The 14,361-nt window shown below is 40.2% G+C and overlaps 1 protein-coding gene across 1 annotated transcript in view; it reads left to right on the top strand.

Annotated features, from left to right (window-relative positions):
• The window catches only part of LOC106608502 (zeta-sarcoglycan), a 42,930-nt gene that overhangs the window by 19,640 nt on the left and 8,929 nt on the right, over positions 1-14,361 (top strand). The window contains exon 6 of the mRNA XM_045721464.2: positions 180-303. Within this exon, the coding sequence (XP_045577420.2) occupies positions 180-303 (124 nt within the window). The remainder of the gene's footprint in view (positions 1-179; positions 304-14,361) is intronic.

Below are 14,361 nucleotides of genomic sequence, written 5' to 3'. Positions count from 1 at the left end.
AAAATGTACACACATAATGTCTGAGGGACATAAACGGCTCTCTATTCGTGGAACGACTAAACAGTATCTTATCTTAACAGGTTATAAAATAAACATTTAAACAAAATAATCATTTTGAAAAATGAAGTGGTAAATGAAGTGGAACACAAATGCTTTCATTAAGTTGTTGTGTTTGTCAGGCTTGAGTCTCCAACAAGGACCTTGACCATGGAGGCTCCCAGAGGGGTGGAGGTCACTGCAGCCAGGGGAAAACTGAAGGCCACGTGTCGCAAAGACCTGGAACTCCAGTCAACAGAGGGAGAGGTGAGGAGGTCACGCACAGCATCAACTGTCCTTGATTAAGATATCATCATCTATCAAAATAACTATGTCTATAGATGGTTTTAAGGTTTTCCCATCCTACAGCCTCATCTCTCAAGTCTCATTGTCAGTTTTTTGTTGTTGTGTTAAGGTACTGTAGGGGAGACCTGGGACAACAGATTTTGATTTAGATATTTCAATATTTCACACAAACAAAGTACATTTGTTGGCTAACTAATAGAACAGAATAGAGACCTGTGTTAAATGTGGACTTTTCACAATTCTGGCATGTAGACCCAAGGTCCTGATGTTACAATTAACCCCAATAGCAGGTTTAGTTATAACGTTTTATGGGACAGCTGTAACACTATGTTTAATGGTAAAAAATGTGTGTTAATTGAACAGTGTTATGATTTGAAACTGATATTTCATTGTATCTTTAAAGCCATACTACAAAAGACTGAAAATTGCTAATTTAAAAAAAATGTAAACCTCCTGTTTTGGACTCGACATGTCAATGTATGGTACAGACTTGCACTATAAACCATCTGTAGTTATCTCCTACCATATACGTCTCTAAAGAAAGTCTATACCCCTGTCACGCCAAATAGAGTCCCCCTGTCAAAAAGTGTTGTGTGTGTGTGTGTGTGTGTGTCCGTTGCTAGAACATGCAAAATTCTGTCCGGATTACGTAATGAACCAAAGCGTCCGTTGCTATGCTGGTTGCTTGGCTCTATTTTACCTCGTAGCGGTCGTGAAGGAAGGAGGACGCGGGCAGTTGTATTTCTATTTCACCTCAAGTGCTCGATCAGTCAGCGCAAAATTATTACCTCAGAATTGCTCTCCAAGGACGGTGTTTTTGACGGTGACAACCTGCTGACTACCTGCTGCTTCAGAGGACCGAAAATAATGGAAAGAGAACACTTTCTTTACCATATATTTGTCTTCATATAAGAACATTCTTAAGTAGGAAAAAATCATTTAAGCTGTTTTTAGACTGACGTTGCTAGCTACTGTACTTATTTACCCCAGCCTGCCTAGTCATCTAGCTAGCGTTAGCTTGCTAGCTAGCTACTGTAACTGTTGTCGTAGCTTTCTGTTTATATGTAGGTTGCACTTCAATGGCATCCCTCAGGAAGATTTTCTTTTATCTTTCCAACCAGGTGAAGTACTATGAAGGCACCACTGATCTCAACAAGAGGCGCAGCATTAAGAGGAATACCGATAAGAATAAGAAATAAAAGTAACAAGGAATTGAAGAGCAGCAGTAAAATAACAATAGTGAGACTATATAAAGGGGGGTAATCGGTGCAGAGTCAATGTTCTGGGGAACCGGTTAGTTGAGGTAATATGTACATGTAGGTAGAGTTATTAAAGTGACTATGCATAGATGATAACAACAGAGAGTAGCAGCAGTGCAAAATAGGGAGGGGGGGGGGGGGGGGGGCAATGCAAATAGTCTGGGTAGCCATTTGATTAGGTGTTCAGGAGTCTTATAGCTTGGGGTTAGAAGCTGTTTAGAAGCCTCTTGGACCTAGATGTGGCGCTCCGGTACCACTTGCCATGCGGTAGCAGAGAGAACAGTCTATGACTGGCTGGAGTCTTTTTAGGGCCTTCCTCTGACACCGCCTGGTATAGAGGTCCTGGATAGCAGGAAGCTTGGCCCAGTGATGTACTGGGCCGTTCGCACTACCCTCTGTAGTGCCTTGCGGTCGGAGGCCGAGCATTTGCCATACCAGGCAATGATGCAACCAGACAGGATGCTCTCGATGGTGCAGCTGTTGAACCTTTTGAGGATCTGAGGACCCATTCCAAATCTTTTCAGTCTCCTGAGGGGGAATAGGTTTTGTCGTGCCCTCTTCACGACTGTCTTGGTGTGCTTGGACCATGTTAGTTTGTTGGTGATGTGGACACCAAGGAACTTGAAGCTCTCATCCTGCTTAACTTGAAGTTAACTTCAATTAGAAAACTGGACAGATTTAGCTATGTACAACCATTTTTCAACCACCATTTTACATCTAGCTAGTTGGTAATCTACATGTTGCTAGCTATACATATAGTTCAGTGGAGGCTGCTGAGGGGAGGACAGCTAATAATAATGTCTGGAATGGAGTAAATGGAGTGGTATCAACACGTGGTTTCAATGTTGATACCATTCCATTGACTCCATTCCAGCCATTAGTATGAGCCTTCCTCCTATCAGCAGCCTCCACTGATATAGTTTTATGTCTGTCATAATGAGGTATCTAGCTATTAGTTAACCCTGATCAATCAAATGGATAGGTGTAAGTAATTATGGTAATTCCAATTGCCCTTAACTAGTTAACTAGGTGTCTTCGCTAGACAGACACAGAGAGACTTGTTCAGCAATCATATGTACCTACGGGGGAAGGATGGCCAGCCACACAGGAGGGTGATTTTTACCTAGGAGGTGTAGGAGGCCGTGCTGACCGAGATGCAAGCTGGCCATTTCGGAGTGAAGTGGATGATTGCCAAAATCAACCTACTCTTCTTCTGACAGGGAATTGTCAAGGAGGTGGACAGCTGGGCAAGTAAATTAAACTTTTGTATATCAATTACATTCTATTATATCTGAAATTATTATGATTTCAATGAATGTCATATCAGAGATCACACAATGTTTAAATTTGTCACTTTTTGCTTAAAAGTCAGTACCCTGTCTGGCCTGACAGAAGTTTGAGAGGGCGAAGACTGTGGCGCCGGAGTTGAAGCCCATAAAAGTTGTTTCACCATTGCACATGATCGGTAAGTGTCCCAATTAAAATTTTGCCCTGATAAGTTGTTTTGTAATTGTTGCTTTATTTGACCACAGCAGAGTTCAATATTCTAGAATGTGTGTGTGTGGCAGTATGCTTACAAATATGAAAGTGTGCAGACTGTATGACACAGATACAGGTGAGAATAAAATAATCTTCTCTCTTAACACTTTAAATGTTAGGGGTGGACCTCATCGGACCCTTCACTAAATCCAGGAATGGCAACAGCTGGTGTCTGACGGCGACCGATCACTTTACCAAGTGGGTGGAGGCAATACCCATTAAGGTCAGTAAAGGAAGAGTATGTGCTTAACTCAAAATTCCCTTCTGTAACCAATTTAAAAGGGTGTTTGGAACCAAAAATAGATTTTCGTTTTGTATGATACCCATCAAGGATGAGAATGTTGTACATCTTCAACACCCACGGTTCTCCTGAGGTCATCTTGAGTGACCGAGGTCAAGAAAGCTGGAACAAGGCACATATGTCATAGGTCATATTCTGTCACCAATGGTTTGTTTTATTTAAGGAAGGCGAGACCTAGGAAACGTCGCTGCTCTTTCGCTCCTAGCTGGGGTCAACATCAGTTAAAGTGAATATAAAAACATCTCAGAAAATAACTATTTGCATGCAAAATAACCTGAAGCTATTTTTAGTTTCCCTAACACTGATATTTGTCTCTTTGTTTTCCTAGGGTTTTTATTTATATAACTAGCCAAGTCGGTTAAGAATACATTCTTATTTACAACAGCCTACCCCAGCCAAACCCTAACGACACTGGGCCAATTGTGCACCACCCTATGAGACTCCCAATAACAGCCAGTTGTGATACAGCCGGGAATCGAACCAGGGTCTGTAGTGACCCCTCTAGCACTGAGATGCAGTGCCTTAGACCGCTGCACCACTCAGGTTACCTCGGTGGAAACCAACAATCTTCTCCATTTGGAGCAGTTGGATGGTCGACCACTGAAAGCACTGACGTTCTACACTTCGGTGAAGCCCAATAGACAAAGTATGTTAAGCTTTGAGAAAGCAAGAAATGGTAGTTATGCTGAGCTTATAAAAATGTACCTCTTCAATTGACCTCTCCAAGGACCATTGACCTTTAGGACCATCGACTGTCCGAGCCCCCCAGGAAGTATCCCATCCACCAGAACCAGTGAGTTCGGATCAGTCTGATTTTCTGTGCTCTGAGTCAGAGGGGGAACAGCTTGAAGTAGGCTATACCTTCTAAAAGTGTTGAAAAGTACATATCTTCCATTTATAGCACTGCACCAATCCATCAAATTTTCTCCCAGTAAAGTGCAACCTGTGTGTGTGCTTGTTTACGTCTCGGTCTCCTACCCTGTTCCTTTTAACTCTGCTCCTGTTCTCCAGGAGCTGAGGGGGTTCTGTCCAAAACCCAGACGTGGATCCACCTGATGTCCTCCATTACCAACCACCCTTCAACTTTTCATTACATCATCTACAGCTACTGTTATTATCATGTTGTCATTATCTGCTAAGAACGTTTTCTTGATCTATCATACTGGGCACACAATACACAGATTAAAATTAACAGATTAACTAAAAACACTAGCACTGCAAACACTTAGAACAAAGAGAGCAGCAGTGCCTGGACTTTGCATTCTCCCTCTTCAAGTCCCCCTTCTGAGACTGGCTGCCTGTTAAGAACAAGGGACAAACAGAACCTCCCGCCCACACAGCACCCACCCAGGGGCATAGCCAGAGGGGTGCCACCCCAAAATGTCATTAGCTACTGGCAGTTTGATGCTGATTGACATCTCATTTCACCACTTGTTGAAAGAAGCATTTATTTTGATGTTCGGCGGCGCATCTTTCAAATCGAGGAGGAGGAAAAGAGAATATTGACATTGCTTGTGAGATACAGAAGAATAAACATTCAGAAGAAGAAGAGAGAATATTTCCACAGCTCCATAAGCTCTTTTCGCGATTGGCGAAAGCGTCATATTTTAAGTACGTTTTAAGGTTTAGCATTGGGTTTAGGTTTCCTGAACAACTTTTATGAAGGTTGAGTCACTGTGTAAGTTAATGGAGCCAAAGGTCTAACGTTAACAGACAGTTAATCAAATAAGAGATCGGTTCCCGATTTAGCCTAACATTATGTTTACATCTGAGCTAGTAATACACGCATATATACAGTGCAGTGTCGTAAATTACAGTAAACGAATCTTTAGCTAATGTGGGGTAACTAGTAGGCTATAGCTGTCAGTGTTCAGCAAGTTAACATTCAGCAACTTGAAATCCATTAACTCAGTTAGATTTTCAAACTTTAACTCAAAACGAACAATTGCTATTATCAATCTGTTAACGTTACTCAAAAGATGACCACAATTTGCAGATAGCCTGTTCATCGTAAAGGTGTAAGGAATTATAGCTAACTAAGTTACTTACTGCAGAGTAAGGCTAGCCATGATCTAACTAGTAACTTAGGCTGGTAGTTGATTTTAAGGTACAGTTATAATGGGGATTTGTAATTAAGATTGGACTAAAATGTGGGTAATTGGATGCTTAGATGTAACCATAGACTGTCTTATTTTTGCATAGGGTCAATTAAACATTAAAAGAAAGGGAGAGATAGACTTCTGTTCCATAAGGACCCAATGGTAGGCCAGGCCTATACTTTAAACTACACATTTTAGTTAGCAGCTGTTAGTATCTAATCTTGTGGATCCCTTAATTATACATTTCCATGGAGATATGACACATTATTTAACGTGTATTTCAGACATTTCAAGATCCAGAGAAGAGGGTCCTGTACAGCCGTATTTGAAAACATTTCCCAGAACTCAGCATGGTACTAGGAAAAGAGCTTTCAACAGCTCCTGGTATAAGGACAATTCATGGCTTGAATATTCTGTAAGTCAAGATTCTACTTATTGTTTCGCCTGTAGGCATTTTTCTCTGCCCAATACACCTGAATCTGCCTTCACATCACAGTCAGGTTTTTGTAACTGGAAAAAGGCGCTGTTTAAAGATTCTGGGTTTAAGCTCCATTCAAAAGCAGAGCATCATATCAATGCCATGTATGCTTGGAATCAGCATAAAAGGGCTATTGACATCAACTCATCAATGTTAGATGTCATAAATGAGGACCGGAAAAAGAAAGTGGAGGAAAACTGTACTTACATTAAAACAATTGCAGATGTGCTCCTATTAACTGCCTCTCAAAATATAGCGCAGAGAGGTCATCGAGAGTCTAATGACTCTCACAACAAGGGTCATTTTTGACAATGTAACGGTCGTCGTAGTAAGTGGACCAAAGCGCAGCGGGTTGAGTGCTCATTATATATTTATTTATTTTTGACCACTTAAGAAAACATACGAACAAACAGGATTGCAGGCTAAACACAGCTATGCAATCACAACTTCCCACAAAACACACCCCTCTATATAGGACCTTCAATCAGAGGCAACGAGGAACAGCTGCCTCCAATTGAAGGCCAATTCAATAAACTAAACATAGAACTAAAAAGACTAGACTAGAACATAGAAATATACTAACATAGAACATAGCCCAAAACCCCCAGAAAACACTAACCAAACACCCCTCTACATAAACACACACCCCGAACCACATAAAATAAATACCCCCCTGCCACGTCCTGACCAAACTACAATAACAAATAACCCCTTTACTGGTCAGAACGTGACAGACAATCTTAGAAGAAATAGCAAAGCATGACCCTCTCATAGCGAAAAAGATGAATGCATGTGGTAATGCTAAGTACACAAGCCACCAAATCCATAACGAAGTTCTTGAGGCCTTAGCTGAGATGGTACAGAGTGAACTAATAAGAGAACTAAAAGAAAGTTACATTTTTGGTGTAATTTAAGATGAAACCAAAGATTTAAAGAAAAAAGAACAAATGTCTTTAGTTGTGAGGTACTATTACAACGGGGCCGTGCACGAAAGCTCTTTACACTTTCAGTCAGCTGAAAGCTTAGATGCAAAAATGATAAGTGATTGCCTTGAAAAACATGGTCTGGACTGCAGAAATAATCTTGTGGGGCAAGGCTATGACGGTGCATCCGTCATGAGCGGAAAGCATTCTGGTGTGTCTGCATGGATTAAAAACAGTGCAAGATTTGCATTTTATGTGCACTGTAATGCAGATTGTTTGAATTTGGTTCTTGTCGATGCTGTAAAATCAGTGCCTAAGGCAGTTAACTTTTTTGCTCTCCTGCAGAAGCTTTACAACTTTGTATCTGGCTCGTACGTTCATCTCAAGTGGCTTGCAGTTCAGAAAGAGCTGTATCCACAGCAGCAGCCCAGGGAACTACAGAGACTTACGGATGTAAGGTGGGCATGCAGATACATGGCATGCCATAATCTGAGGGACAGGCTTCCAGCAGTTCTGAGAGTGCTACAGGATATCACACTTTAAAATAGTGGTGATAGATCAGTGGAGGCAAGGGGCCTTCTTTCTCATATAGATTTACATTTCATAGGGCTTTTGGTTACCTTTTGTAAAGTGCTTGGTGATGCCAAATGTCTTTCTGACATGCTCCAATCAAGCTCTCTTGACCTAGCAAGGGCTGTGGATCTAGTAGGTGCCCTTACAGACACATTACAGGACTACAGAAGGGAGGGTTACTTTGGAGAACTATGGAAAAAGGTTGAAGAGATTGCAGAGCACTGCGAAATAAGTGTACAAACAGTGTGTAAAAGACAGCCTAAAACAAGCTTAAGATTTCACGACTCATTGATGAGCACTGTAGGACAGAAAAATAGTGACCAAAGTGATGGTGAGAGCTTCCAAAGAGCTATCTTTTATCAGGTGCTTGACAGTCTCACAGCTGAGCTGTAGAGGCATTTTTCAAAGAACAATTGCGAGATAATGCAAGGGGTCCAGTCTCTCAACCCAAAGAGTACACCATTGAATGAGGAGCCTCTGTTTGCCTTTGCTCAGACCTTTGAGTCAGATTTAGAGGACCTCAAACATGAGGTTCATCAAACCAAGTGACTTCTTGATAGGAGAGATAAAAGTGGAAGGGACAGACTGTCTACTCTCCTTGACTTTGTTGTTACATTTTTACATTTAAGTCATTTAGCAGACGCTCTTATCCAGAGCGACTTACAAATTGCTGCATTCACCTTATAATATCCAGTGGAACAACCACATTACAATAGTGCATCTAAATCTTTTAAGGGGGGGGGGTTAGAAGGATTACTTTATCCTATCCCAGGTATTCCTTAAAGAGGTGGGGTTTCAGGTGTCTCCGGAAGGTGGTGATTGACTCCGCTGTCCTGGCGTCGTGAGGGAGCTTGTTCCACCATTGGGGTGCCAGAGCAGCGAACAGTTTTGACTGGGCTGAGCGGGAACTGTGCTTCCTCAGAGGTAGGGAGGCGACCAGGCCAGAGGTGGATGAACGCAGAGCCCTTGTTTGGGTGTAGGGCCTGATCAGAGCCTGAAGGTACGGAGGTGCCGTTCCCTTCACAGCTCCATAGGCAAGCACCATGGTCTTGTAGCGGATGCGAGCTTCGACTGGAAGCCAGTGGAGAGAGCGGAGGAGCGGGGTGACGTGAGAGAACGCTGGTTGCAATTAATTTGTATGTAGCTGGCTAACTAACACTAACACCACACTAATCAAGTCGTTACGTTGTAATGTAATAGTTTCTGCAGTGCTGCTATTCGGTAGAAGTTGGCTAGCTAGCTAGCAGTGATGACTAGCTAGCTAGCAGCTAGCAGTGTTGACTACGTTAGGAGGATGAAGATAGCTAGCCTCAATATTTACTCTAATTACTCTAAACTACACAATTATCTTTGATACAAAGACGGCTATGTAGCCAGCTAAGAAGAATTGCTCAGATCAAACAAATCAAGCCGTTGTAATGTAGTGAAGTGTAATATTACCTGTGGAGCGAAGCGAAGCGTAGTGCGACTGCTCGCTCCTGCACTTCTGTGTTTCTAGAACCTTATAAAGAGGTCTTCCATGAGCTATTTCGACATTGTAAGATTTCTGTTGTTACCTCAGTCAGCAGTGCTTCTTGCGAGAGAAGCTTCTCAGCTCTAAAACTGATTAAAACCCACGTTAGGACAACAATGGTTGATGACAGGTTAAGTCACCTCGGAATTCTCAGTGTTGAGTCAACATGGATGAGTTTGTGAAACATTTTGCCAGTTCTCACCAGAACTGCAGATTTATGCTATTTTAAATCTACCAGGGATAATTTGGCACTTAGGCGGTCCCTCTGGTCATGATTAAAACCTGCACTGTGTACTAGCTAATACACTGACATTCTAAAATGATAAATCCAAAGGGTATCATGTCACACTGATTTAATTTGGTCTTGATTTGGTCAATTCCAAAACCTTTCTTTGCTATTAGTTAACATAATATATATGAGCATAAATATGATACTGCAAGTTTGTAATATTGATAGGCTCCAAAATATTTGTTATTTTTCAAGTCCATTTCTGCTTGATACCTGGTATGTCAAATTGCAGTGTATTTTTTTGTAAAAAAACAAACATTTTGTAAATAAACTATGCAATTGATGTAACACGCAAATGCTATCTTACCCTCTTGGTGCTTTAGCTTTATTTTCTGAAAATATTTTTAGATGTTCAACACTTATTGACCCAGATTATATCTTCATGAAAACAGAGTGACCCAAGTCTCTCCAGTATGTGAGTACATAGCTCAGCCATCACGGCTAGCTATTTTGACACCCGCCAACTTCGGGGCTCACTAAACTCAGAATTACTATTAGAAAAATGGTATTACCTTTGCTGATCTTTGTCAGAATGCACTCCCAGGACTGCTACTTCCATAACAAATGTTTTTTTTTGTTCCAAATAATCCATAGTTATGTGCAAATACCCCCGTTTTGTTCGTGTGTTCAGGTCACTATCCAAAGGGTAACGCGCGAGCGCATTTCAGACAAAAAATTTGAAAATGTTCCTTTACCGTACTTAGAAGCATGTCAAATGCTGTTTAAAATCAATTTTTATGGTATTTTTCTTGTAAAATAACGATAATATTCCAACCGGACAATGCTGTATTCATTCAAAAAGGAAGAGATAAAATGGCGAGGTCTCGTGAATGCGCATTTCCTATCTCTTAGCCACCAGGCAGTCCACTGACAAACTGTGCTCCTGTTATCTACCCGGAGACAGGAGACGCGTCAATCTGCTTTCTGAACGCTTTAGAGAGCCAATGGAAGCCTTAAAAAGTGCTACATAACCCCACGGGCACTGTAGTTTCGATAGAGAATCAAAGGGAGAACTACAAATTCGCAAACAGGCCACTTCCTGCATGGAATTTTCTCAGGTTTTTGCCTGCCATATGAGTTCTGTTATACTCACAGACACCATTCAAACAGTTTTAGAAACTTCAGAGTGTTTTCTATCCAAATATACTAATATGCATATTCTCGTTTCTGGGAAAGAGTAGTAACCAGTTTAAATCGGGTACGTTTTTTATCCGGCCGTGAAAATACTGCCCCCTAGCCCAGACAGGTTAACATAAATCTTTGATAATATTCCAACCAGACAATATCGTATTCATTACAGAGGAAAAAGAAGGAGCGGCGCACCTTCTTGAGCACGCAGTTAACAACTCACTGCTCCCAGGCAGTCCACTGATTGACTGAGCTCCTATTCTCTGCCCAGTAACAGTAGAAGGATGAAACAAGTTTCTGAAGGCTGTTGACAGCCAATGGAAGCCTTAGGAAGTGCAAAATGACCCCACAGACACTGTAGTTTGAATAGGGATTAGATAGAAAAACTACTAGTCACTTCCTGGTTGGATTTATTCTCAGGTTTTTGCCATGCCATACAGTATGTGTTCTGTTATACTCACAGACATCATTCAAACAGTTTTAGAAACTTCAGAGTGTTTTCTATCCAAATCTACTAATAATATGCATATCTTAGTTTCTGGGAGTGAGTAGCCGGCAGTTTACTCTGGGCACGTCAGTCATCCAAGCTACTCAATACTGCCACCATCCATAAGAAGATAACTAGCCAAGTCGGTTAACCTCTCTGGGGTATGTGGGACGCTAGTTGGACACACTCGCCAACAGCCAGTGAAATAGCATGGCTCCAAATTCAAAACAACAAAAATCTCATAATTCAAATTTCTCAAACATACAACTATTATATCCCATTTTAAAGATACACTTCTCGTTAATACAACCACACTGTCCGATTTCAAAAAGGCTTTACGGCGAAAGCATAACATTAAATTATGTTAGGACAGCGCCTAGACAAGAAAAACCACACAGGCATTTTCCAAGCAAGGAGAGGCGTCACAAAAAACAGAAATACAGCTAAAATTAATCACTAACCTTTGATGATCTTCATCAGATGGCACTCATAGGACTTCATGTTACACAATACATGTATGTTTTGCTCGATAAAGTTCATATTTATATCCAAAAACCCCATTTTACATTGGCGTGTAATGTTCAGAAATGTTTTGCCTTCCAAAACTCCCGGTGAATGAGCACATCAATTTACAGAAATACTCATCATAAACGTTGATAAAATATACAACTGTTATTCAAACAATTATATATACACTTCTCCTAAATGCAACCGCTGTGTCAGATTTCAAAAAAGCTTTACGGCGAAAGCAAACTTTGCAATAATCTGAGTACAGTGCTCAGATATCAAAACAAGCCATACAGAATACCCGCCATTTTGGAGTCAACAGAAGTCACAAATAACATTATAAATATTCAATTACCTTGATGATCTTCATCGGAATGCACTCCCAGGAATCCCAGTTCCAGAATAAATGTTTGTTTTGTTCGATAAAGTTCATCTTTATGTCCAAATACCTCCATTTTGTTCACGCGTTCAGTCGAGTAATCCAAATGCACTGTGCTCGCGCAGTAAGTTCAGACGAAAGTCAAAAAACTTATATTACAGTTCGTAGAAACATGTCAAATGATCTATAGAATCAATCTTTAGGATGTTTTTAGCATAAATCTTCCATAATATTGCAACCGGATGATTCCTTTGTCTTCAGAAATGAAAAGGAACACACCTAACTCTCACGGGAGCGTGCGCGATTGAGCTCATGTCATTTTCTCAGTCATCTGACTCCATATGCTCTTATTCTCTCCCCATTCCCAGTAGAAGCATGAAACAGCCCAATAGCTTCTTGCGAGAGAAGCTTCTCAGCTCTAAAACTGATTAAAACCCACCTTAGGACAACAATGGTTGATGACAGGTTAAGTCACCTCGGAATTCTCAGTGTTGAGTCAACATGGATGAGTTTGTGAAACATTTTGCCAGTTCTCACCAGAACTGCAGATTTATGCTATTTTAAATCTACCAGGGATAATTTGGCACTTAGGCGGTCCCTCTGGTCATGATTAAAACCTGCACTGTGTACTAGCTAATACACTGACATTCTAAAATGATAAATCCAAAGGGTATCATGTCACACAGATTTCATTTGGTCTTGATTTGGTCAATTCCAAAACCTTTCTTTGCTATTAGTTAACATAATATATATGAGCATAAATATGATACTGCAAGTTTGTAATATTGATAGGCTCCAAAATTATTTTTCTTTTTCAAGTCCATTTCTGCTTGATACCTGGTATGTCAAATTGCAGTGTGTTTTTTTGTAAATGTATTATTTTGTAAATAAACTATGCAATTGATGTAACATGCAAATGCTATCTTACCCTCTTGGTGATTTAGCTTTATTTTCTGAAAATATTTTTAGATGTTCAACACTTACTTGACCCAGATTATATCTTCATGAAAACAGAGTGACCCAAGTCTCTCCAGTATGTGAGTACACAGAGACAGAGAGAGAGAGACAGAGAGCGAGAGCGAGAGAGCGAGAGAGAGATATGCAGTTCCGAGGTAGAGACACTGACTATTCATAGTATGTTTAAGAATTCTAGTGAAGTAACCCTTTTGGACCACACTATCTGCCACATTGAAGAACTCTGGGTTAAGTGAATTATCACTTCTACCTCTAATCAGCAATCACAGGATTCTTTCATGCTCCTTAGATGCCAGGTTAGGGTTACACACTAATTTTCTGTCATGGTCTATGAACCCCCTGAAGTAGCCTTGGCCACCCCCTGGCCACTCCATGTATAGAACTCTAGTTCTGCCACTGCACCTTCCTCTATATTCCACACACCAGAATTCTGTATTTTAGTCTATGATTGCCATGTGAGTATACAAACAATCTGTGAAAATAAATGAATGACACAACTGTACCAAAAAATATCAAAGTTTCTGTATTAAAATCTTAAATAGTGCCTGCTTGGTTTTCACAGCTGTTTCACAAAGTGTTCATTGTAAGTTCTAAGGTATCCTTTGATGGTATTTATTTGTTCCACATTATTCATTATTGTATCCAAGGACCAACAATAGATACATATATTTATTCAACCACTAGGGTGTACTAATGAGCTGTGGGAGATAGAACAAAAATGAATCATAGTAGAGGACTACTGAAATGATATTATTTCAGTGTAGATAAGGGAAGGGCAGGTTAAAATAAAAACATGACAGCCAGACAAGCCAGTGTATGAATCAAATGGATTTGCACGGAGTGGGAATTAGCTGACTTTGTGATCTGGAAGGTAAGTCAACTTTAATGTGTCAAGTAGATTACACGTTTTCTTTGCCATTTCCCGAAACGTAGCAAAGTTTAAGACATGGATTTCATGTTGTAACGTTAACAAGGTACCCAAAAGTAGTTTGAAGTAATGTTTTCATTTTATTAGCTAAACAAAACGTGTATAAACTGCGAAATTGTCACGGAAATCTGCCTTGTTTGCATAGCGATGATGAAAAGAACGTAATTTTAGGCTGTAATGATCTCCAAAATTCTAATCATGAGGTCATCACACCGTTGATATAGCAACGGCCGCTAATAGTTTATTGAATCCCGTTGTGACGTTGGGGGGGACACTTTTTGGCCGGGGGATATTATTTGGCATGACATCCCCTTGAACTTATTTCTCATTTTGTTGCATTACAAAGTGGGATTGAAATTGATTTAATTGTCATGTTTTGTTATTGGTCTACACAAAATACTACATAATATCAAAGTGAAAAGAAAATTCTACAAAATGTTACAAATTAATAAAAAACATGTAACTAAAATATAGTTGTTGCATAAGTATTCACCCCCTTTGGTTTAGACAAGCCTAAATTAGTTCAGAAGTCAAATTTGGTTTAACAAATCATATGGACCCCCTCTGTGAAATAATAAGGATTTAATTTTTTTTATGAATTTTTTAAATTTATTTTTATTTCACCTTTATTTAACCAGGTA

Source organism: Salmo salar, chromosome 07 (assembly GCF_965601325.2).
Source record: "Salmo salar chromosome 07, fSalSal1, whole genome shotgun sequence".
Lineage (NCBI taxonomy): Eukaryota > Metazoa > Chordata > Actinopteri > Salmoniformes > Salmonidae > Salmo > Salmo salar.
Note: the sequence above shows the minus strand (reverse complement) of the source record. Positions and strands in the feature narration are given on the sequence as shown.